Raw genomic sequence first — 25489 nt, 5'->3', positions numbered from 1 at the left:
GTGCCAGCTCAATGGAAATATGTAGTGTGAATTCAACTACTTCAGGGGAATATTACTGGTCAGGACCTGGATGTATAAAGATTCACATCATTAAAATAAGGGTCTGGAGCAAAATCTGCTATACTTCAGCAGAACTCAGATGTGAGAAATGGTACCAATTAGCAAAAACAAAAAATAGACTTGATGAATAAAGATGAATGGAGAAACTACATTATGCTTAAAGGTACCATGTATATTAACTTAATATCAGTTCTTAACATATGCATCAAAAGGTATAACATCTGAATACTTACAGGAAAAATTAAATGAGTTACAGTGAGAAATAGACAGTAAAACTATAACAGTTGGAGACCTCAATGTACCCTTTTAAGACATAGACAAATCTAACCAAAAAAAATTCACAAGAAAGAAGTTAAGGTCCAGAATAGAATTTGAGGAAAGTTAGAAATAATAGATCTCGGGTGATTACTGAAAAGAAACTGGGAAAAAATTCCTATTTTTCAGTACTTCATGATCTATTTACAAAAATTTATCATGTATTTTGGCCTAAAACCTCACAATCAAATGCATAAAAGCAGAAATATTACACACATCCTTTACTGGCTACAATTATATTTAGTAAAGAACCATTGAATAAAAGATTAAAATTAATTTTAGACCAAGGAACAATCATAAGGAAATGGATGGTTAAAAAAAAAAAAACTAAGCACACAAACAATAGATAATTTCCTTAAATGAAATTACAACACTGAGATAACATGCCCAAATTTGTGGGATGCAGACTAAGTAGTCTTTGGGAGAGAAAAGATTCCTCCTCCCTTAAAGAAAGAGGCAATCCAGGAGCCCCATGATGAAGGGTCCCACCATCCTGCACTACTTGCAGGCACATGAGTCTATATGAGGCTATGCTATCTGCTGAGTGTCATTTAAGATCTTCTGAAGTTCATCAATGTTAGCAATAATATCATCTGAGCAATTAACATAAGAACAGCAAGATCGATTAATGATAGCATAGGCACCTGCCTCCCTGTGCAGCAGGGATTTTCATTCATTCATTCATTCGTTCATTCAATTTTCCATTGCCATGTGAGCCACAGAGTCAATTTTTGCTTGCAGCCCCGAAATAGCTGCAGCAATATGTTGTATAACAGCAGAGGTGTCCTGAGCAAGATTTTCCAGTTCAGCAGATAGGCTTCTGACAATCTATTACTGTAGTCATACCTACACTAGGAATGAGAGCCCACAAGAAGCCATACCCTGTACCATACTTTGCTACAGGGCTGTGATATCCCCCAAAAACTGCTCCATTTTCGATGATACCACTATACTACCATGTTTCTGCTTGTTCTTATTCCTATAAATCCTATGGAATGATTTGTCACAATCACTGGTGGGATTAAATAGGCTATCCCACAAGTCTTATACTGTTGATGGGGGAAACGGGTGCGAGAGGAAAGAAAAAACAACACCAGCACAGACAAAAAACTGACCTAGGTTACTAAACCCCAGAGTAACTCAGGAATTTTTACAGTTCCATTAGTAAAGTTATGTCTACTGTAGATGACTGTTGCAAAAGAAAAATTATGGTTGCCCTATAAGTTCTTTGTCAGGGCACATACAAGAGAGGAAACATTATTAGGTTCAGGAATAGTGAAAGTAAAATTACATCTCACTAATTACCCACATTTATTCCAGAATTTGCAGTCTTACCTTTGTTTACACAAAGAGCAAAATTTGGCATGGGATGAGCTACAGTCACTGGGGGAAACTTAGCTTTAAAACTAGCTCAGGTCACATTGTTATGGGTCAATATGTGAAACTTCACCTTAAAAAAAATTTAAGAGGTCTAATTCTCATAGAAAGAGGAACATTCCATTGGGTCGTATTCCAGGAGCTGTTATTAATGACACACTGGGCAAAGGCGAAAGGAGCCATTGGCTTTGTACTGGAGGCATAGTTTCTCCTGCTTCAATAGGAACAACCACCGAAGCAAGGCTCAGGTGAATTTCTATGGATACATAGACAAATCTAGCGCTCATGCATTTCAATCACCTTGGCATGATGCAGTTTCTGGCCTATTTGGCTATGCATTCCAATAATACTATTTAAGGCCCATTCATTTTTGGATGTATAAGCATCCTCAATCAAATGTGAAGCATTGGAACCATGTCCAGAATTGACCCAGGGAAACATTCCCTTCTCAGCGGTGGAATTACTCCACCAAATAATTCCTGTTCTATTTGAATTTTTAGGGGTACAAATGTGTATGATGGCATTAAAAGATTTTGTTCAGCAATGAACTCCTCACTATGATTGTCAATTTCCCTCTTTTCCCTAAATAGGGAGGTAGCTTCTTTATGCCCTAAGGAGACAGCACTTGTGCTATATTTTGAGGAGGCCAGGATCTCACTACTTTCCAGAGCAAGGGGTAAAAATAAGAAGAACAGTCCAATATAATAGAATTAAAATGTCAAACAACTTCAATAGCTCTTCCTGGAGGAGTTTCCTCAATTCTACAAGGTTCTTGCTTTTCTACAATTTTCACTTCATTAGGTCCTTCAGCATAGTCTACTTCACCAGTTCCCTTTTGAATTCTAGGGTTTAGAGAATATCAGATGTCACCTGCCTCTACATCCTCTGAAGTTTTAGTCTCAAAATCTCCCTCATCTATTATAGAGGGACTTTCACTAGTCCGGTTGTATTTGGTAAGAACCGTGTGGGGTTGTGTCAAGTATTGAACATAACACTCTTAGCTGGATGAGGAATATTCCTGTGCCAAATAACAAAATATTTACAGCAATGGTAAATTCCCAAACCATTTAAACCAATAACCAACACTAATGCTGATAGCACAAAAATCCAGCTGGGAGAGAGACAGCTTCCCCATCCTCCAAAAGAACAATTTGCAGAGCAGGGATTTTTGTTTCCTTTAATAGTTACAGCAAAATCAATTGCTAAATTGGTAGGATTACTAACTAGTAAAATTATCACAAGAGGACTCAACAGTGGATTTATTATAGGCAGACTCATTAGGAGTCAGGTTGTAGAAGGTCAATGGATCAGTAAAGTTTCACGTTGTAATGGGTTCAAGAGTCATTGTAGAAAGGCCACTGCTGCTTTCATTGCTGGAGGTTATGTTAAGACCAAGTAGGTATCTAAATGCTCCCTTTAATAAGGGGGCATTGCCACTAGGATTCTGTGTAGGCTTAGTCATGGATTTAATGGGCTTATCTATAGAAGGCAAAAGGAAGAAACTTGGTGCCTGTTATGCACTCCCTACTCTCTTCTTGGAAAAACTTTCACTTCTTTGGGTAGGTTTTAGTAGCATTAGTGACTGTGCTCTCCTCGATAAGGGAGGAAGACTTTCCAGGGTAACAAGAAAGAGATCCATTCCTCTGCTTCCAGCATGTCAGGTTAAGATTACAAGTAAGGCTTCCATTTTGCCTAGCCTTGCAATTAGCAGGATAGACACCTGAACAGAGCAGGGGCATCGTAGCCACAGTTAACACCAAACTGTACAATAAGGGAGTCCAGTATCTTACTCACATCATAATAGCAATCAGTAAAAATGTTGGGATTACTAGATAGCAAACAGTTTCCAATCTTTCCTTAACCAGTCTGGGGAAGATGAGGAAATAGGCTCTGTTAGATGTGGTAGACAAAAGAAATCTTCAGTCTCTTTGCTCTAAGAGCAAACAACACTGACAGCATTTGGAGTAACGGCACCAGGGAGCAACATTGAAAACATAGCCAAAGTATAATAGGACCTTTATCCATCTAACATTGTGATCCAAAGAAGCCAGAGGCTAATGAGTACTATTAGAATGAAAGTTAGCCACACCCATAAAGGTGGAGTTGATTCCTTTATGTCTCAAAGAGTCTTGTTAAGAAAACCCCCACTCCCCTTCTAAGGGCAGCTAGGTGGCGCAGTGGATAGAGAGCCGACTCTGGAGTCAAGAGCACCTGAGTTCAAATCCAGCCTTAGACACATAACACTTACTAGCTGTGCCTCACAAAAAGAAACAAAAAAGAAAGAAAAGAAACTCCCTTTCCATTTAAAGTCACTTCATATTTAACAAGTCTGATCAGAAAAGTCTTGAGTGTGGTGACACAACACAACAGCATCATGAGGGCACTGAATGGTTAATGAATTTCCTAATACAAGGTCAGAAGCCCTCTTCACTAAGAGGGAAGTGGCCAGCAGGCAGGATGGAACATCTATAGCTACACTGTCCAATTTAACTGAATAAAAAGCCATAGGGCATATTATGGGTCCCAGTGATTGTGTAAGAACATCAGAAGCCACCTCCTTCATTCATGCACAAAAAGAGTGAAGGGTTTATTGTAGCCTGGGAGCCCTAGAGCTGGAGCAGATATCAGTACTTTCTTTGGCTCCATGAGATTCTCAGGCAGCAACAAGAGGTTTAGTAATTTCATGGAATGATGGCATCCATTGATGGCAAAATCCTGCAACTCCCCAAATGGCAGATACCTGCTTTTTTCTCTTGGGAACTGACCACTGTTGAATTGCCTATGTGCATTTCTGAGAAATAGAACACTTTCCAGCAAGATACAAAACCAAGATACTCTACCTTATTCTGGCACCACTGTAACTTTGATCTAGAGAGTATGTGTCCCTGATGGAAGAGTTGGAGGAGAAGATGATGACTGTCCCTCTGGCAGATGTCAACAGTAGGTGAGGCTTGTAGGAGGTTATCGACGTATTAGAATAAAACTGAGTCTGTGAAGACAATAGAGGCTAAGTCTTGCTGTAAAATTTGAGAGAATAAAAAGTAGGAGACTCAACAAAGCCTTGAGGCAAGTGAGTCCACTGCTGATTATTCCAGGTGAATGCAAACAAGTGTCTGAATTCAGGGTTTATAAGAACACAAAAAAAATGTAGCACATACATCTATAACTGTAAAACAGGTAGCATCATAGGGAATAGAAGAAACAATTGTAGCAAGGTTAGGTACCATGACATATGCATTCAGATTTTGCACAAAACAATAAACAGATTTACCATCAGTGCCTGGTTTGGGTTTTTTAACAGGTAGTATGGGTGTATTGCAGGGAGACTGGCACAGGAACAAAATCCCTTATTCTATCGAAGAATTAATGAAAGGTACAATGCTTTCAATGGCCTCTCTAGATAGGGGGTATTGAGGTACTGATGGTGACTGCCCCCTTTTTTTGTGGCAATAGTGACTAGGACTGCTGACTTCCAAAGGCCCACCATCTATAGAATAAGTAGCCCACAAGGAACTAGGGATATCATAGGTAATAAGAGGACCATTGTCACAATTGTCTTGAGCAGGCAACATAGAAAATAGTGAAAGAAGTTCATCATCAGAGAAATCATTAAGAGAGTTGATCAATAATGGAAGTAAGGAAGTTGGGTTATCTGGCCACTGTAAGGTTAAGGTATTATTTGGAAGGTGTGAAATGGTAGAATTGAATTTACACAAGAGATCTCTTCCCAACAGATTAGCCAGTGCATTAGATACCTGTAAGAAGGATTGCAAAACAGACGGGAGCCAATTGTCACCTCTTGTGGGGATAAAACGGGAACCTGTCAGGGTCCCTCTATTCCCACTATTTTTATGTATTGAATAATGGTGTCAGAGCTTGGTTTTTTAATTAAGACAGAGTGAGTAGTTCCAGTGTCAGTAAGACAAATATATGGGACACTTACAAATTTAAGAGCAATGCTTGGTTCTCTAGTTAGGCAGAGCTGGAGATAACAGGGACAAGGACATTGGAAGTTTCCCTGTTGTTCAGACTCTCTTTCTATCTCCTTTTGCTCCTGGATTCTTCTACACCCATTTGATTTTAGGGCTGTCTGAATCGATTCTCTCTTTGTGGTCATACTTCTGCCTCAGCTACCAATTCAGATTTTGCTCCCCAGGTCTAGAAAACCCCAAATCCCCCTGCTCTGTCCTCATTCTGCATTCCCCTCCACTGTAATTAAGGGGTGAGAGAGGATTATACAGAGAGAAGGAGAAAGGGAGAGGTAGAATGGGGTAAATTATCTCACATGAAACAGACAAGAAAAGGCTTTTACAGTGGAGGGGAAATGGGGGAAGGTGAGAGGGAATGAGTGAATCTTATTCTCATTGGATTTGGCTTAAGGAGGGAATAACATACACACTCAACTGGGTACAAAAATCTATCTTACTCTATAGGGAAATGGGGGGAAGGGGACAAGAGAGTAAGGGGTTGATAGAAGGGAGGGCAGATTGGGGGAGGGGGAATCAGAAGCAAACACTTCTAAAGAAGGACAGCGTCAAAAGAGAGAATAGAATAAATGGGGGGTGAGATAGGATGAAGGGAAATACTTAGTTTTTCACAACATGACTACTGTGGAAGTGTTTTGCATGACTGCACATGTATACCCTGTATCGAGTTGATTGCCTTCTCAATGATGGTGGGTGGGGAGGGAAGAAGCGAGAAAATTTGGAACCCAAAGTTTTAAAAACAAATGATTAAAATTTTAAAAAAAGAAAAAGAAAAAAACAGAAAAAAAGTTGTTTTATCTCCTTTTGGTAATTGATGATTAAAAATTTCATATATTTGTGGTTCAAAAAAAAAAAAAGAAAGTAGTCCTTGATCTTAGGCTATGATTGATTAACAAAAGTTGCATTAATAATCCTTGCATCTTGTTGGTTTAAGAGATCTAATCTAGCAAAGCACTTTCCACTCCTATACAACCGATCATAAAACCACATTTCTTGAAAGATCTCCTGAAATTTATCTTATCACTCTGCCAAAAGTCCCATGTCACTAAGTAAGATATCCCTAGTCTTTTGTAACTAAGCAAACTGTTACTCAGACTAGGATGCCAACAAGCATCTTGTACTGGCCAAGTTCCTTGACCTTCTGGACCCACAATCTGTCTATTTGTAGTCTCATTAACACCTGCCCTTTCACCTGGGAATAACAGAATCTCCATAAGGTCAGTCACATCTCCCCAGGTGAAGTTACTGATGTGGAAGTTGGCTTTAAATTGATGAATAACTGCAATAGGATTTTCACCATACCTAGGTATAACTCTCCTTTAATTAGAGAGGTCTGATAGTCTAAAAGGGTGATGTTCTTTAATATACACAAAACCTCCTTCTGCTCTGCTTGAGGCACTTTATCTATAAGAGGAAAGATACCGGCAGACTTCTCTGTTTCCTGAATTTTCCTTAAGAGAGGGGGTGTTTCAAAGGAAGGTACATAAGCAGGAGAGAGAGAGGAAGAAGGAGGAGGAGAAAGGTCTGATAAAGATAGATGAGGATTGACTTCTATCTGGCAGCAACTCCCAGCAATATCAATAACTCATTTGTTCTAAGCTAGTCTTGGAAGATTGCAGAATAAAAATTCTGCAACTTTTTAAGAGTAGTCAAATGTTCCGTACTTTGGCCAAAACAATTCCCCTGAGGTCTTTGTATTCTCAAACCAAATTTTACACAATGTAACAGTCTTTGCTCATCCTCTGCTGGACAGGGAATCCATGCTTTTCTCAGACTGCCAAAAACTTGGCCAATGGAGATCCTATAGGAATGCTTGTGCCTGACTCCGTCTCTCCTGGGCATCCCAAACTAGGAGCTTCCCACTAATTGGGAGGTTCCCTCTTTAGGAAAAAAAAAAAGCCCTTCTCTAAGAGGTCCTTTTCTTCTCCATTAAAGTGGATGTTCCCTACTATATGGGTCCTTTCATCTAGCTAACATTCAAATATTCAGAGATTTGTTTTTATTAAGTTCTCTAATTCCTTCAATTTAACTTCAAGATTTCACTTCTAGGGTCCTATGATCAGTCCACTAAGGCCCAAATACCTTCCTTTGTATCTCCAGTGCTTGGCACATAGTAGGCACTTAATAAATATTTATTGACTGACTGGAACAAACAAAAAAGTCCATTGAGCTGACATTTACAAGTATACCTGTTATATTTCATTTCACATGTACTGCAGTTTTTTTTTTTTAAACAAACGGAAGATTTGTGGCAACCCTGCATTGAGAAAGTCTCTCAGAGCCATTTTTCCAACAACATATGCTCACATCATGTCTCTGTGTCACATTTGATAATTCTCACAATATTTTAGACTTTTTTTATTATTATTATATCTATTATGGTGATCTTTGATGTTACTATTGATATTGTTTTGGGGCGTCATGAACCATGCCCATATAAGACGACAAACTTAATTGATAAATGTTGTATGTGTTCTGACTGCTCCACCAGCTGGCCATTCCTCTCTCTCTCTCTCTCTCTCTCTCTCTCTCTCTCCCTCTCCCAGCCTCCCTATTCTCTGAGACACAACAATATTGAAGAATGTGTTTGAGAGGATTGACTCCAATTTTGAAAAAAGTTTTATTGCAGGTAAAATGCTATCAAACAGCATCACATGCCACAGAGAAATCTTTCATGAAAGGAAGAGTCAATCCATGCAGCAAACTTCATTGTTGTCTTATTTTAAGAAATTGCCACAGTCATCCCAACCTTCAACACCCACCACCTAATCAGTCAGCAGCCATCAACGTCGAGGCAAGACCCTCCACCAGCAAAAGGATTATTACTCTGAAGGTTCAGATGATAGCATTTTTATCAATAAAGTATTTTTAAATTAAAATCTATACAATTTTTAGACATAATACTATTGTACACTTAATAGACCACAGTATAGTATAAACATAACTTTTATATGCACTAGGAAAGCAAAAAATTTGTGTGACTCACTTTATTGTGATATTTGCTTTATTGCAGTGGTCTGGAACTGAACCTACAGTATGTCCAAGGTATACCTGTATTAGTCTGATCACAGTTTTTCAGAGCAAGAGGGAGGGGGATTATGTTTGTTTGGAAAATGTTTGGAAAATGGCCAAAGTAAAGATAAGGAGCTATGTTCCTAGGGAGTTCCAAGGTCCAAGTTTTACAGAACAAATCCTTTTATTAAGGGGATTTGTTTTGTGAAGTTTGGATTCCGTCAAAGGGCTGCACTTGAGGACCTAGAGGGCCACATGTGGTTTCCAGGCTACAGGTTCTCTACCCCTGGAGAACATATGTATTAGCAGAAGCACCTCAATCACTGGACCCACCAGAAGGGGCCAGGTCACAGACTCACTTCCGTGCATGCTCCATGTAGTGGCCCCCACAGACCTCAGTCTAGCAAATCCACAAATCATCCCAATTATTTCCATTACTCTTACACTTACTTTTCTAAGACATTTGGCAGTCTTGCTAGTGGAATCTAGCTGAGCCGTGACCAGTGATAATTTATGATCACATACCTTCTGTCTTAAGGCCTGAATCTTACTTTTAAGCTTCAGAGAGGCAGAGGATGCTTGCAATAAAACAGAGGAATAGATATTTCTTAATAGATAAGTCATTCAGACAGTTATTTTTCAGTCATCCAGCTCTTCATGACCCCATTTGGGGTTTTCTTGGCAAAGATACTGGAGAGGTTTGCAATTTCCTTCTCCAGCTAATTTTACAGATGAGGAAACTGAGACAAACAGGGTTAAGTGACTTGCCCAGGGTCACACAGCTAGTAAATGTCTGAGGTCATATTAGAACTCTGCCCTTTCTGATTTTAGGCCCAGCATATCTGCTGCTCCACCTAGCTGCCCCTACTCAATAAGTAGTCAAAGAATATAAACAATTCTCAAAAGAACATTAACAGCCACATTAGAGACTATTCCAAATCACTAATGATAAGATATGTGCAAATAAAAACATCTTTGCGGTTTCATTTCACACCCAACAAATTGGCAAAGATGATAAAAGAAGGGAACAGTCAAAAAAGGCTTGGAAAGACAGGCATGCTAAATATACTGTTGATGTGAATTGACTTAACCATTCTGGAAAGCGATTTATCTAAAAAAAAAAAAGCATGAGTAAAATATTCATCTGTCCTTTAACTCAGAGATGCTACTACTGGGCATATTCCCCAGGAGGTCAAAGATAGAAAAAAAGATTTCATACACACCAAAATATTTCTATCCTCTCTCTATATTGTAGCAGAGAACTAGAAACAAAATAAATTCCCATTGATTGTAGAATGGCTAAACAAATTGTGGTACATGAATGTAATGGACTGTTACTGTACCCTAAGAAACAAGGAAGACTATAAGGGCAGAATGAGAAGACATATGAACTGATGCAAAATGAAGTATGCAGAACCAGGAAAACAATCAATATAATGACTATAATGTAAATTGAAACAACAAAACTGAATATTGTTAAATTATAATGAATGAATGGATGAAAAAGCCTTTATTAAGCATTATTATGTGCCAAAATAACGTGCAAAGCACTGGGAATAAAAAAAAAAGTGAAGACAATCTCTTTTCACAAAGAGTTTATATTCTAATGAGGTAGACAATATATAATAGGAAAAGTAGTGAGTAGGGAGGAGTATTTTAATTTTTGAAAGTTACAGAGATGGTGGGTAGCCTAGATTGACACGCCCTTTTCAGAAGCAATGGCAGTTTTGAAGTCACCAAAAATGACTTTAAAATATTGGACAATTTTCTGGTATTCTTTCATCTGTGGATAACAGCTTTTAATTCATCTTTTAAAATCCTTTAAGCAGAACTGGAAAAGGTGCTGAGGTTACAGATGTAGCACTCAGCTGAGAAGATAGCTGAGGAGAAAAGGGAAGCATGGTTAGAGCAGCTGGTCAGGGAAGAAGAATAATTAAAATGGACCTTCCCCTCTGGAGAGGTGAGGGCCTGTAGGTGTGGCAGATATTATTGCAATCAGTTGTTGTTTTGGTTAGTTTTGCTGAACTTTTTTTTTCCTCTTTCTTTTTTATTCTTCGTTATAGGTTTAACTCCCTAGGCACAAGGTTTGGGGAAGGACACATTGGAAAAAGAAGATGATATAAAACAAAATATATTAATACAAAAATGTAAAAATGTCTGTTTTGCTAGAGCTCCTAATTCTTCAGGTGAGGAGGGAACTGTCTAACATAAAGGAGTAACAATCTGGACAGACATTGAGCACTCACTTCCATGGCTCCTCAAAACAACCATTAGTACTCCCCTTCTTTTTATCCCATGTATCAGCAGAAAGCTCCTGGAAATGTGTAACTGTACCTCTTGCATGCAGCTGCCTTAGGGCTCACGTTGTGTTGGTTTTATGACCAGTAAACAGTGTTTCTCTGGGCCTCATGATTGGTTGTTACTTAATGCTACTTTCCCTGAGGCTCTCCCAACCATATGGCAGTTCCAGCTTTAGCAGTCAAACAATTTAGGACATACTCTGGAGCTAATCAAAGCAGGAAGCAGATTCTTGCTAAAGAAATTGTTCAACCCCCAAAGTGCCCCCTTATTTATGGTTCAGTTACAGAAATGATAGATTTCCCCTCCATGACTGTCCTCTAGCAGGAGACAGAACTCATGGCAGACCTATTTAGATGCCGCTAGAAAGGTTGGCACTTGTGAGCAGAACCAGGAGAACATTGTACACAGTAACAACCATGCTGTGTGAAGACTGACTTTGACAGACTTAGCTCTTCTCAGCAATGCAAAAATCTAAGACATCTCCAAAAGTCTCATGATGGAAAATACTATCCACATCCAGACAAAGAACTATGGAGTTTGAATGCAGATTGAAGTGTACTATTTGCTCTTTTTTTTTCTTCTGTTTTGTTTTGTTTCTTCTTTCTTGTGACTCCTCCTATTGGTTCTAATTTTTCTTTACAACATGACTAAGGTGAAAATATGTTTAATAGGAATGTATATGTAGAGTCTACATCAGATTGCATGCCATCATGGGGAGGGAAGGAGGGAAGGGGAGAAAATTTAAAACTCAAAAGCTTATGGAAGTGATTGTTGAAAACTGAAAATAGGGGGCAGTTAGGTGGCACAGTGAATAGAGCACCGGCCCCGAAGTCAGGAGTACTTGAGTTCAAATCCGGCCTCAGACTAAAACACTTGACACTCACTAGCTGTGTGACCCTGGGCAAGTCACTTAACCCCAATTGCCTAAAAAAAAAAAAAGAAAACTAAAAATAAATTAAAATTAAAAAAAAGAAAGGTTGGTACTCTTGGGTCCAACCCTTGCATTCCAGATACAAGGAGTACCTTAGCCTTTGGGCTTCACGGGGTTTTGGGTACAGCTACCAGATGCCCACAATGTTCCCCTTTATCCTCTAAACACTGAGAATCATTTCTCAGAGAACTATATCTGTTCATGCCTACCCTATTGACAAACAGGAAGTAACAAGCTTTGTAAAAGAAATTGTACAGTCAAAATAGCTATTGAAAGCCAAGAAAACTGGCTTGCCTTTCATGGGGCAATGAGGACAGGGAAATTAAGTTATCATAAAGTGATCTTGCCAACAATAGCAAATGTCTTAGAATCGGAAAAGTAGCCAGTAAGAAAGAGGGGATAATCAAAAGAGTAAGCTGATAAAGGAGCCTTGGGGGAATGAGATCAAGGGGGTTGGCATTTGTCAGGAGATGAGCCACATCATCCTCTGTTAAAGAAGGACATAATGAAGGAAGATGTTAAGGTGACTTGAAATGTGGAATTCAGGAGGAGACTCAGGTCAACACAGAAGGCCTCAATTTTTACAGTGATATATGAGCCTAGTTCCTCTGATAGAGGAGAAGGGGAAGGGGTGGCTCTGTGAGGGAACAGAAAGCTTGGGACAGAAGCTGTGGGGATTGAGATAGAGAATCAGCCAGGGGAGGAGGTGAAAAGATTTCTGGGCAGCTATTAGGGCTCCGTTGAAACTGGATACTCTAAATTTGCCATGGACTCAGTCAGCAAAGTTATATTACTTCCTCTACGATGTTCAACATCACCGAACAACAATGGGGAAAGCAGACGCTGAGAACAATCCAGGGTTTGGGTTTGGAAAGAAATCGATAACAATAAAACAATGGGTCAAGAGACAAAAGGGCAGAGGACAGTATATAGTTGAACTGGTTATGAAAAAGACCTCCTCCCTATTCAACAAGGCCTGCTGAAGAAGTCAATGAAGATAGAAAAAGAAAAGAAGTATTTGCGTGAAATATCTCTGGTGGTTTCTGTGAATTCAAGCCAAGAATAGGCTGAGGAAGAGACTACAAAATGGGAGATTTAAGGGTAAAGAGTTGCTAGGCCTTCTTTTTCAGGACCTTTGCCTCCAGAAGAAAAAGTCAGGCATCTGGAATATACAGGAAGCTTATGCATATGTGTAACATTAAGAGCCGTTCATTAACTGGTCCAACCACTCTGGAGAACAACTTAGCACTATGCCGAAAGGGCTGTAAAACTGTACATATCTTTTCACCCAAGAATAACATACCTAGATCTGAATCCCAAAGAGATAAAAGAAAAGGGAAAGTATATGTATATGTATATATATGTACATATATATAATACACATATATGTATGTATGTATACACATATACATACCCCCCCCCACACACACACACACATTCCACTGTGGGCTGTCTTTCATTGAGGGAAATGGAGGCTGTATCCTGTTCTCCTCCTCTTATGAGTAGTAATAAAGTACTGTTAACTGTGATCCCTGTGTGGTTCTGTGGCTTGTCATTTGAATTCTCCTGTACTATACCATTAATGTAGCCCCCTTTGGAGGTTTAATTCCAATGATGCTGCCAGGACTTGGAATGTTTTTGGAGTTCCTTTTTTTTTTTTTTTTTTTTGAATTACCTTCAAAGTTAGTTTGCGAGTCATGATAAAAATGGGATAAAATAAAACCTACAAGCAGAAAGAGCACTGGATTTATTGTCCCAGGTTTGGGGATCAAATTTCTATTTTGCTTATGATGTTTCTTGAGATAAGTCACAGACCCAATTCTGGCCTCAATTTCCTCATTTGTAAAATAGGACAGATAGGATAGCTGATATCTAATGTCCTTTCTAGTGCTAAATCTCTGGATGCTATCTCATGGTTACAGCTTATAGTTTTTGATCAAAAAAACCAACCTTGATTATCTATTGTATTCCACATAACTTCTAACAGTTTCTACAATTCAAATCTCTTGTGAAAGGATTAATATTTACCCCATTAAGCAATTTCAAAATGTAACCTCCTCTCACTTTGTCTCTCCCCTGGTTGTGTTATATGGAGCTGTCTGTCTCTCCCCTGGTTGTGTTATGTGGAGCTTCATGGCTCTGGTTGGTGAATTGAATTGAATTGGACTTTAGAGTGGAAATAGGAGGTGAGAAGCATTTTATCTAGAGGCCCGCTAGTTGTTGGAAGGAAATTGGCATGTAACAGCAGCATTGCTCCTTGTGAGGGCTGGTTGTTAGGTTCACCCATTCTTCTCTAAAATGGCTGTCAGGCCAAAGCCAGAAGTGGTCAGAGGTCTCTGCCAACAGCCAATCAACACTCAAGAGTTCCAGTTCACACTGGGTTCCTGAGTTCCACTGCACAAGCTCCCCCAAGACTCCAGCAGTCCAGAGATTTTGTGACTCTAAAGATTACTCCTAATAGAAGTGTGAGTAGTGGATAGAGTTGATATGCCCTTTTCTTCTAACAGGGAAATGAAATATCCTCAAATTGTGCCTGGGGAATGTTAGGGGAGAAGAATATGGGAGACACTGCAGTTACGTAAGCAGCTTCTTGTTCGATATCTTATCATATATTGTTCATTGCTTTTATTGTTCCTATGTTAAGAATAAATATTCTTTACAGTACCCAAGCATGCAATCTGCTTCTTTGTAGAGCGGAGGTCATTGGAAATATAGCCTGTTCAAGAAGGAGTCTGGATTTGACCACTAGGATGGGGCTGCAGAGGTGATCTGACTGGAAAAATACATAAATCCCCATACCCCTTGATAAGAAGCTGGTGCTGCCTGGAGGAGACAGGGAATTTGTGGAAGATTTTATTTTTATACAGACAGGTTGAACAAAGGATCTCCTTTGGTTTCAGACATACAGTGACCTTTGCCTGTACCAGGCCAGCACAGCTCCTCTGATTTATTTACCCTTTTGTTATTTAATACCTACCCAATTGATGCTGAACCTTTAGGTGGCACCTGCTAGGCAAGATCTAAAGGCACAACACATTTGATTTCCAAACAAAGAAATCAATTTTTGAAATTGATTTTTTTTTGTAAATTTGAGGATTGCCCTGGGATAGATAAGTCAGAGAGGCCTTGTCTACCCAGATCAAACTCATTATGTCAGGAGTTCCCCATTACAGCTACCTTACCTGTTCTTGGAAATATAAGGTTCCCCCCCTCTTTCATACATAATTACCTTTTCTATGACTAATTCTCATTACCCTGGTGTTTTCCATGTCCCCTGAACTTAGACCCTCCATGGTCAATACTGCCCCACCGAAAGAATCAGAGATAATGGAGAGGAAGGTCATTGACTCTGAAAAGCCAGGAGAGTCCAGCTTTTACTCAGCACTTCTGCCCAGAGGGTTCGAATATAAATCACCTGAATGAATCTGTGACTCCTCACAACTGGATCTGTTTTTCTTGTACGGTTTTTGGTTTGTTTTCTGCTTTTTTTTGTCATAGTTATGTGGGTGACTAAAACCTTTTGGTTAAAAAAAAAGTAGCATACATTGTATTTTTTCTTAAAGGAACTCATTTTTCTAATATGTAGAGTAGGGATAATAGCTTCTATAATGTTTTATTTGTGGGGTTATTGTAAGACAATACATATAAACCATTTTGCATACTTTAAAGTGCAAAGAACAGAAGTCTGTACACAATGTTTGTCAATCTGACTAAGGCTTCTGATACTATCAGTTGTGAGGGCTTGTGGAAAAATATGGCAAAATTTGGGTGCCTGGAAAAGTTCATTAGTATTGTATGTCAGTTTTATGACAGCATGCTTACATGGGTTCTGAATAATGGACAGGGATCTCAAGCTTTCCCAGTCACCAATGGAGTTAAGCAAGGCTGTGTGCTGGGTCCCATGTGTTTTAAAAAGCATGATGTTTTCACCAATGTTGTCAGACACCTTCAACAAGGATGGAAAGGGCATCAAGGTCAGCTACTTCACTGATGGTAAATTATTTAACTTGAAAAGGCTACAAGTCAAGACTAAAGTGGAGGGAAAGTTGGTGCAAGATTTTCTATTTGCAGATGATCAATGCAGTCTCTGAAGCTGAGATGCAACAAAGTGTAGATTGATTTTCTGCTGCTTGTGCTAATTTTGGCCTAACAATTAACAACAAGTAAACACAGGTTCCCCACCAGCCAGCACCACACCACCCATCTGTGGAACCATCATTACAGCAAATGGAGAAATTTTGAATGTTGTGGATAAGTTCACTTAGCTTGGCATTATACTTTCCAGGGATGTATACATAGATGATGAAGTTGGCGCATGCATTGCCAGAGCTCACTCAGTGTTTCGGAAACTCCAAAAAAAAAGTGTTGGAGAGAAGAGACTTTAGACTGCCTACCACCTGGAGGTCTACAGAGCCATTGTGCTGACCTCATTGTTGTATGCCTACGAAACCTGGACAGTATACCAGCACCATGCCAGGAAACTGAAACATTTTCATTTGAATTTTCTTAGGAAGATTTTGAAGATCACCTGGCAAGTTAAAGTAACATACACTGAGATCCTTTCTGGATCTGCCAAGCATTCAAACTCTACTGCAGGGAGCATACTGATCAAGAAAACCTTGATGGAACCCACGATGTACCTATTAGATACTCTGAATATTTCCAGAAGTGAATGTTATGGTTAGCGGAAGTTGGGATCAAACACTTAAATTGTAGGATCCCAGAACTCCTTGTAATATGGGAACCTTTTCTCAGCTGGAAAAGGTTTACATACTCTGTGTGTCTGGAGACAGATAAATTGTGGGAACAGCTGGTCGAAGAGTGTTGGTATGGGAACTGAGGAATATGGGTTATGTGCAGTAGAGAAGAGAGTCTAGCCCGAAATACCAGACTCATTGCATATGAGCATTTCCAAACAATCAGGGTTATGTGTTAAGCTCTATTGAAGGCCAAGGGGCAGTTAAATTTTGGACCCAAGTCCTGAAGTACAGAAGAAGAAATATGCATTTAAATGTCACAGACTAAAACAAAATAACATTAAGCAGATTTATCCTGTCAATGCTATTTCCTTTTACAACATTCACAACACATTTGCTACAGGTAGATCTGATGGATTTGTTAATATTTGGGATCCATTCAACAAGAATTGTTATCCCACTAGCATAACATCATTTGCCTTCAGTAATGATGGGACCACACTTGCAATAGCATCATCATATATGTATGAAATGGATGACACTGAACATTCCAAAGATGGTATCTTCATTCATCAAATAACAGATATAGAAACAAAACTCGAGGAAACTGAGCCTCAGAAAGGTTTGGAGTGACCTACCCAAAGCCCCAGAAGGAAGAAAAGAAGTCACATTTGCCCACAAAGACAATAGCTCAGGTCTGGCTTCATGTTCCTTATTTCTCCTGTTTACCTAACTTGAAACTTTCTAACAATATGTCTGTTACCAATACTAATTATAGTATTACTATAAAAAATTGATATTTAACCAAAAAATGCGTTGTTTGAATGCCAAACATATATTTGCCTAAAAAACTATCTTACAAAGAATTCACCCAAGACAAACACTCACATGGAGGTCAGAAGAAACGATATAAGGACACTCTTAAGGTCTCTCTGAAGAACTTTGGAATTGATTGTGTGTCATGGGAGGTACAGGCAAAGGACTGCCCAGCATCAAAGAAGTCACTGTGCTCTATGAGGAGAGCAAAATTGAAGTAGCTCAAAAGAAAGGTGAGATATACAAATGTAGAGACATCTACACTCCAAGTGTTCATGTGAACTGTTTGTGTCTGACCTGTGGTAGAACCTTTCAAGGTCATGTTGATCTGATTGGGGAATGGCTGAACGAGTTGTGATGCAATGGAATATTATTGTGCTATAAGAAATGATGAGCAGTATGATTTTAGGAAAACCTGGAAAGGATTAAAGGAAGGAGTGAAGTGAATAGAACTAGTAGAACATTATACACAGTAACAGTGTATAATGTTCCGTCTTTCCAAGTTTTCTTCCACAAAATGACTAATATGGAAATATTTTGCATGAATACATAGGTATAACCTCTATTGGGTTGCTTAACACCTCACGGAGGGTGGACAGAGGAAAATAATTTGGAACTCAAAACCTTCTTAAAAATAAATTTTAAAAATTGTTTTTATGTGTAATTTAAAAATAAAAAAAAATAAAAAAAGAAAGTGTCCTGGAGTAGTGAGAGTCAAATGATCTCTCAGCTGGTAAGTGTCAGAAATAGAACTTGAACACAGATCTTACTCTAATAACATCAAAATGCCATCAAAACAATGGTGCTGCTAAATAGACATTTTTTAATTAATGTCAGTTATGCACTTTGCAAATAATTACTTCCAGGTCCATGTCTTCTGGCAAGCCAGGCTGTGGTCATCTTCCAGAACTGCTCTAAGTGGGTATAGAAACAGCAACTTCTACAGAGAAGCCAGCAGTGACTAAGGACCTAGCATCTTCCTACCCCTCAAACTCAGCCTTCTTCCAAGTCTGGGCATTTCCATCTTGAGATTGCTCTTCTGTTCCCTATGATCAGGCAAAGAAACATAAAGCAGAAGAGGCAACTAGAACTTTGAGATCCAGTCTCAGGCTTGCTTGGTAGGTTTAGCTGCCTTGTGCTCATTACTACCATGAAGCCTAAGTGGCACTAATAGATATCAGGCCTTTCCCCATGCCTTCAGGGAGTTCCTTGCCACCAGTCCTGAACAGCTGAAGTAACAGTATAAGTAAAAACTATCTTTCCTTTTTTAACTGATGAAGCTCCCTCTTTACCTTCCCCTCAACAGAGGAAAAGGACTAAGGGACCACCCAGAATTTCCTTCATTATCTCAAGTGCCAATCCATTCAGTGTTGAGCCACAATAAGTTGTCAGAGGAGCTTTGGGGAATGCTTCATGGGGCAACTCCTCTATAAGAGTTCATTCCCATACATGTTCCAAGGGGTACAAGCCCAGCTATATTTGTCAAAAGTAACTCTCATTCATCACCTTATATTCACATTTTATACTATCATATTATGTAATAAACATAATGATTAATCAGGACATTTCCAGATTTTTGCTGTTGCCTGAAGAGCATTGAAAGTCGCAATTCTGAGGCAGGCTCTTCCTAGACATACTCTTTTCCTCCCAAATCCATCCCTCTTCCTCACTTTCCTGTTGTTGTTGGATACTGTTATCCTTCCAGTCACCCAGGTTCACAACCTTCTACAATCTTTCTTCTCCCTCATCTCCCATTTCTAATCAGTTGCCAAGTCTTGTTTCTTTGTAACTCCACAGTATCTCATGGTTGCCCCTTTTCTCAGTTCACTAGTTCAGATCTTAGGCGGCTTTTACTTGAACTAATGCAGTAGTCTTCAAAGTGGTCTCCCTGCCAGAAGTATCTTCTTTCTGCAATCCATCCCCCAAACAACTGTCAAATTGGTATCACTAATCAATTAATCAACAAACATTTGATAAGCTGTGTGTTAAGTGTGCTAGGTGTCCAGGATACAAAGAGAAAAATGAAACATTCCCTTCCCTTGAGGAGCATATAATCTAGGATGAGGAGATTTGTATGCGTATGCATGTGGGTATGGGTATACACGTATATGAGTATGCATGTATATATGTATATGAGTATGCATGTATATATGTATATGTGTATATATGTATGTGTATACAGACGTGTATATATGTATGTATGTACACACATATTTACACAGAAACACATGCATACATTCACAATATATTATATCTATATAATTTTATATTTCTATATGCATATATGTTTATATATGCATATATATGCATTGTACATCCATATATGCACTATGATTTACTGTAGTAAGACACTAACAATTGGAGGGATTAGGAAAACTCTCATGTGGAGAGATCTTAAGAGGCAAAAGGAGTGTATGTTAGGCACCAGGGACAGTGCCTAATATACATATATATTTGCCTGCTCAAAATACTTAAGTGGATCTGTATTGTTTCTAAGTGAAACACCCTGTTATGATAATTAGTTCATTTCAAACCTAGCGCCATAATGGACCCTAACGTTTAGCTAGGTGGTGAAGTGGGTAGAGCACCAGGCCAGGAGTCAGGAAGACCTGAGTTCAAATGTGGTTTCAGACACTTACTAGCCATGTGACCCTAGGCAAGTCACCTAACCCTGTTTGCCTCAGTTTCCTCAACTGTAAAAGGAGCTGCAGAAGGAAATGGCAAAATGTTCCAATATCTTTGCCAAGAAAACCCCAAATGGGGTCATAAAGAATTGGACATGACTAAAAACTAAAACAACAACAACAAAGGTTCATGTAGCTTTTTCCTTTCCAGATGAAGAGAGTTTATTTTAGATGAAAAGTTTTAAATTCAGTTGGAATCCCTCTGAGCCCCCAGTTAGGAAAAGTTCCCAACACCTATATGGAAGCATAGTTTAAATAATCCTTTTTAGTTTTCTGAAAATATTTAGAAATAATATTTCTTTCCAGATTTTTCCATTTAGGAAAATGGAAAGAAAACCTAAGGCCTTCCTTTGATATGGTGTAAGAGTGATAATCAAAATAACTTTTCTAGATAAGATATTGGCCTTCCACTCATCCTGAGTGATTCCCTGCCATGACCCACCTTAAAGACTGTTTTCTCTTTTAAAATTCAAGGTTAAGATATTGATAACAAGTAGAAATTCTTTTCAGTCATAAAGGGTAGAGATCCAGGAAGGAACTAAGCAGTTTTGGAATGTTAAATCAAAATTGTATTTTAACATATTATGATCTTTTCCTTTCAATATTTCTGTAAACGTTATTTGAAATTTTCTTGAGACACAGTCATGTGGAGGGCATGGGAGACTACATCATCTCTTTCCACAAGCTAGAAGTGTCTTGGATATAGCTTAATGTTAAATTCAATAAAATTGTCCCTGCTAGAATTGACTGTAAAACACCAGAGACCGTCATTAGCATTAATTTTTTTTTCTTAGAAACTAGGGAGAAGTTGGGTTCTCTGTCTACCCCTACATTTATGTGTATCTTGGTTTAACTTCTGGCCTCCTTGTGTTTGAGGATAAATTGAATTTACTGGAAATGTTTGGGTAATGAAAAAGCAGATCACATTATAGTGTCTCCAGATAAAGAAGTATTGGGAGGGGAAATTGGAGAAAGAGGGGACCTTTTTTCTTAGGACTTCTCTCAGCCTGGGTCCTCACTTCTGGGATGCCTGATGGTCAGTGACTCTCCTGTATCTCTTACTTTTCTGCTATGTCTCAGTCTTACCTTTGCTCCATTTTTTCCCAACCTTTCAAATCCAGATGCTCAAAATCTCTTCTTTCCTGCACCCCGAGATGACTTCATCCTTTTATACCAGTTGCTGAGAGCATGACCCAATATTTCTCACCATGGTTTAGATTTCTTCCAGAAAGAGTTAAGGCCTTGTTTAGCCTTAATTCTGAGTGATTCAATCAAAACTAGTTTTCACCTAATCTGGGCTATAGCCAAGTAGAGTGGTTTCAAGCTATCCTTCCCACAAGTTAAAGTGTGAAATCCTTCATAATCTGGCTGTAGTTTACACCTCTCCAGGACATACCTCTAGGTTCCAGCCCATTACTTTACTGGCTCTGGCCCATTGCTGAAATGCATGCACACCCTCTTTGTTTCAGCCTTGCATTTCCTGGATCCTGCCCCCATTTGCTAGTCCCTTCTTCCCCTCACCCATCCCCCATTCCCCATCCCCCCACCCCCAGGTCTTTGGGCGGCTAGATGGCTTGGTGGATAAAGCGCTGCGCAGGAGTTGTTGTCCAACTGTAGCTGACACTTACTAGCGGTGTAACCCTCGGCAAGTCACTTAACCTCTGTTTGACTTAATCCCCAGAAGGACACGGCAAACACTCCAGTACCTTTGCAAAGAAAACCGTAGGGACAAGACCAGAGTCGGACCGATGGAACAACACCCCCGCCCCGTTACTTTGTATGGATTTCTTATGTATGTTTTTTCCTCCAAGAGAATGTAAGCTCTTTGAGGGCAGGGGTGGTTTTATTTTTTTCTTCTTTGTTTCCCGTCTCTCTTCCCACCACCCCTCCCGCCAGCTTAGCCCGGTGCTTAGTTCCTGCAGATTTATTGTAAACGGCCGATTGCAGAAAGACCCCAAAACCCGACGGACAGCGTTTCCTGCCGGTGCAGCGGGCCTGCCCCCGGCCTTATCGGCGCGAGGAAGATGAAGCCAGAGTCCTCGGGCCCGGGCCGCGCGTGCCCGAACACTCGGCTGGGTAGGGGGTGGGGAGGGGTCCTTTTAGGGCTCACTCGTCTAACGGGAAATCCAGATTTTTTTTTTGGAGAAAAGTCGAATAAACCTTGATAGGATGGTAAGCAAAGATACATTTTTTTCTTCGTTAATAAAATGTTTTTTCGAGTTGCTAAAATGATGATAAAGTTCTGAAAAACTTGGCAGGTTTAAAGTTGCTTTGAAGAATGGCCATTTACGACATTGCCTTCTGCAGGATTCGCGAGGTGGGGACCCTTTCGATTTCAACTAGTAAGAACTACAAAACGTGCTCTCTCCAGAAAAAAAAAAAGAAAACAAAATGCTTCTTCTTGTTGCATATACTTGAGGCTTCTAAACGAACGGGGCACCAACAGCGCCGCTGGTGTAGTGGTATCATGCAAGATTCCCATTCTTGCGACCCGGGTTCGATTCCCGGGCGGCGCACAACAGCTCGCGATCTTTTCCTCCTGTTATCAATAAAATTAAGAAAATTATTTTAAAACGTAACCTTATTTATCTGTAAGGCTATGCAATTTTAATTTAATTGCTTTTACTGATTTCTGATCAAGGGAGAAGAGTAAAGCTTTGCGCGTGCGCAGTCGGCAACCACGGCGGTACGGCGGCAGCCCGGGAGGTCGGCCTTGTACTTGCGCAGTACAAGAAGCGCCTCCAGTACGTGAGGCGGAACCACGCCTGCGCAACAAACGAGTTGGCGTCAGTGGTGCCGTGGCGCGCGGCAGACGGGGTCTTAAGAAGAGTGGGCTCCCTCTGCGCTTGCGTGGCCCGGGCCGCTCGGCTGCTCTTGGGCCCCCGGCTCGTCGCCATCTTGTGTCGGGACTTCATTGTTCGGGCACAGGGGCAGGCGGGCTCGTGTTGCTGCTGCTGCTGGACGAAGAGGAGGCGGACGAGACCCCGCTTCACCGAGAGCGACAGAAACCCCCGGTAGCCCTTACTGCCGGGCCGCCGAGGGAGGTGGTGGGGTCGGGGAGCAGGAGGCCGAGGAGCCGCCGCCACAGCCGCAGCCATGGAGGACGAGATGCCCAAGACCCTGTAAGTCGTGCGGAGCTGGGCGATCGGGGCCCGCCGCTGAGGAGGGGCCGCGGTGTCGGGAGGGGGGGGGGGGGGGGAGACCTCGGCTGGGCCGGCCTATTGTTTCCCGCGGCGCCAGCTCCCCGCTTCCCACGTCCCATTTCCGTCTCCTCTCCGCCATGAGGTCGGCGCTGCCGGGCCGTGAGGGAACGAGCGGGTGGTGGGGCGAGCCCGCCGGGGCCTGGTTCGTACGAGGCCTCTCCCCTGGCCCTGGAGCCCGGGAGGAGGCGGGCCATGTGTCGGTTTAGACCTAAGTCCCTCCTTGTGTAAATGTTCCGTTTCTTCTCCCTCCCCCACCCCCACCTCCTGCCTTGATCAGCTCTTTTTTTTCCTCCATTTTTACCCCCCTCCCATTTGTTTCCTTTTCATGCTCAAAACTCCTTAGTTTTTCATTTTCCTGTTCTTGGTTGTGGGAACTTCTGCTGGATCTCTATTTTCCCCTAGAGTGCCTACACTCAGATCAATTAAGTTGGAGAAACCTGGACTTAGAGCCTACTATGTGCAAAGAAAGCGCTGGGGGATGTAAACGTGAAGACAAAAAAACGAAACTGCCCCTGCCCTCTAGCAGCTTACTGTTCTGGGGAGAGGAGAATAAATACTACTTGCATGTGTGCAAAAGACTATAGTGCAAGGTAGCAGGAGATGGGGGGGTGGGGGCGGGCAGGCAAAGGAGAGAGAATTAAAAGTGCTTTAGGAAAATTTGAGAGAACCATTCCATCTTTGAGTGAGGTCGGCTTTATGCTCATCGTTTGCCAATGGGAAGAAAGCCAAATATTTCCTTTTCTCCTCTCTTCCCCCTCCTAGAAAAAAAGTTGAAGTGGAGAGAAGAGCAAATGTTCTCTTCTCTTCACCCTTCCCCAACAAAGCCACAAGACCTTAAAATTTTACTGAAACCGATCTAACAAAATGGGGGGAAGGGAGTAAATTTTTATTCTTTTCCTATATTAGAAATAATAGATGTTCTTGTGATAGACTTTTTGCATAAAGAGCTGGCAGTACATTTGAAGGAACAGTTAAATGTCCGTAACAGATTTTCATTGATCTTTGAGAATCTTTCCCATACTAGTACATTTTTATGGCTGAATATCACCTTTTTTTTTCCTGGGTAGTTTCTGCTGCTTCCATTTCTTTGTCATTGAGTTTCTTGCATTCCTCTTTGTTTTACAAAATGAAAAGTACCCCTTGTGTGAGTAGACTTGTTTATTTTCCTCTGGCTCTTCAGTTGATACCTCTTAAATATTTTTGTCTGTGAAGACAGTTTTTAAAAAATTATCTAGATATTTTTAACTTTGTTTATTGTATTATTATTGCCATTCATTTTTATGATTTCCCTGGAATCATGATGGAGATTTGAGCTGGATTACATGTAAAAATCTGATATTTAGATTTCTTATTGTAGCTTTTCTTTTTCAGCTCCTAATGCCATGTTCTTTTCTTCATCAAACTGTTCTCAAAAATTTCAACTTTGCACTGACATTCATGTTTACTGTTTAGGTGACGATTTTCTTGGTACAACTGTGACTAGTTATGGTAAATTATCTAAGAACCTATTGTGTTGTTATTTTGTGGCTCTTTACGAGGAAGCAGCAATCAAATATATGTATTTTTAGTTTTGAAAAAGCCTCACTGTAGTTATGAACTTAATAAGAATTAGTTGAGGCTTTTATTGGAAATTATTTTTTACCTTCTTTTAGCTAGTGAGTAATTTGAAAATGTGATTAATTTGCTAATGACTAATAATCTCTTCTAATTATTTCAAGTTTGAGATTCTGAAGTGATTTTATAATTTGCTAAATTTGGAAGCTACCAAAAACATTGAGTAGAAATTTGTCATGTCCTTATCATAAAAGACCTGTCTTAAGTTATTGAACTTTATGTGTGTGGAAAATGCTTATTAATTTTTAAATAGGATATTTGTTTTATGTAACACGTACATCAGTTGTGTTGTTAAAATGTTTAGCCTGGTAATTAGAAATTTAACATTAGAATGTACATAATAAATTTCTACCTCAAAAATAGGTTTTAGGTTTTGTTTTTAGAGATAGGTACCAGATTTGTGATTTCTTTAGAAAACTCCCTCTACCAATGCACAGGGACCAGATTTGTGATTTCTTTAGGAAACTCCCTCTACCAATGCATACCTGAACTT

At 40.0% G+C, this 25489-nt stretch overlaps 1 protein-coding gene, 1 non-coding gene and 1 pseudogene across 8 annotated transcripts in view; all 3 read left to right on the top strand.

Annotated features, from left to right (window-relative positions):
* LOC114045357 overlaps positions 1-21810 on the top strand; it is a 31501-nt pseudogene extending 9691 nt beyond the window's left edge.
* An 814-nt stretch (positions 21811-22624) lies between these two features.
* Positions 22625-22695, top strand: TRNAG-CCC. Its single transcript has one exon. It is a non-coding gene; the product is annotated as a tRNA-Gly (tRNA).
* Positions 22696-23185: 490 nt separating this feature from the next.
* Positions 23186-25489, top strand: part of TIA1 (TIA1 cytotoxic granule associated RNA binding protein) — a 44637-nt gene continuing 42333 nt past the window's right edge. For all 7 annotated transcript variants that reach the window (XM_027865132.1, XM_027865131.1, XM_027865128.1 and 4 more), the window contains exon 1: positions 23186-23301. In XM_027865132.1, the coding sequence (XP_027720933.1) occupies positions 23276-23301 (26 nt within the window). In that variant the 5' untranslated portion in view covers positions 23186-23275. The remainder of the gene's footprint in view (positions 23302-25489) is intronic.

The sequence above is a fragment of the Vombatus ursinus genome, unplaced genomic scaffold (assembly GCF_900497805.2).
Source record: "Vombatus ursinus unplaced genomic scaffold, bare-nosed wombat genome assembly UNPS02014778.1, whole genome shotgun sequence".
NCBI classification, from domain to species: Eukaryota; Metazoa; Chordata; class Mammalia; order Diprotodontia; family Vombatidae; genus Vombatus; species Vombatus ursinus.
This window is presented reverse-complemented; position numbering and strand designations above follow the sequence as displayed.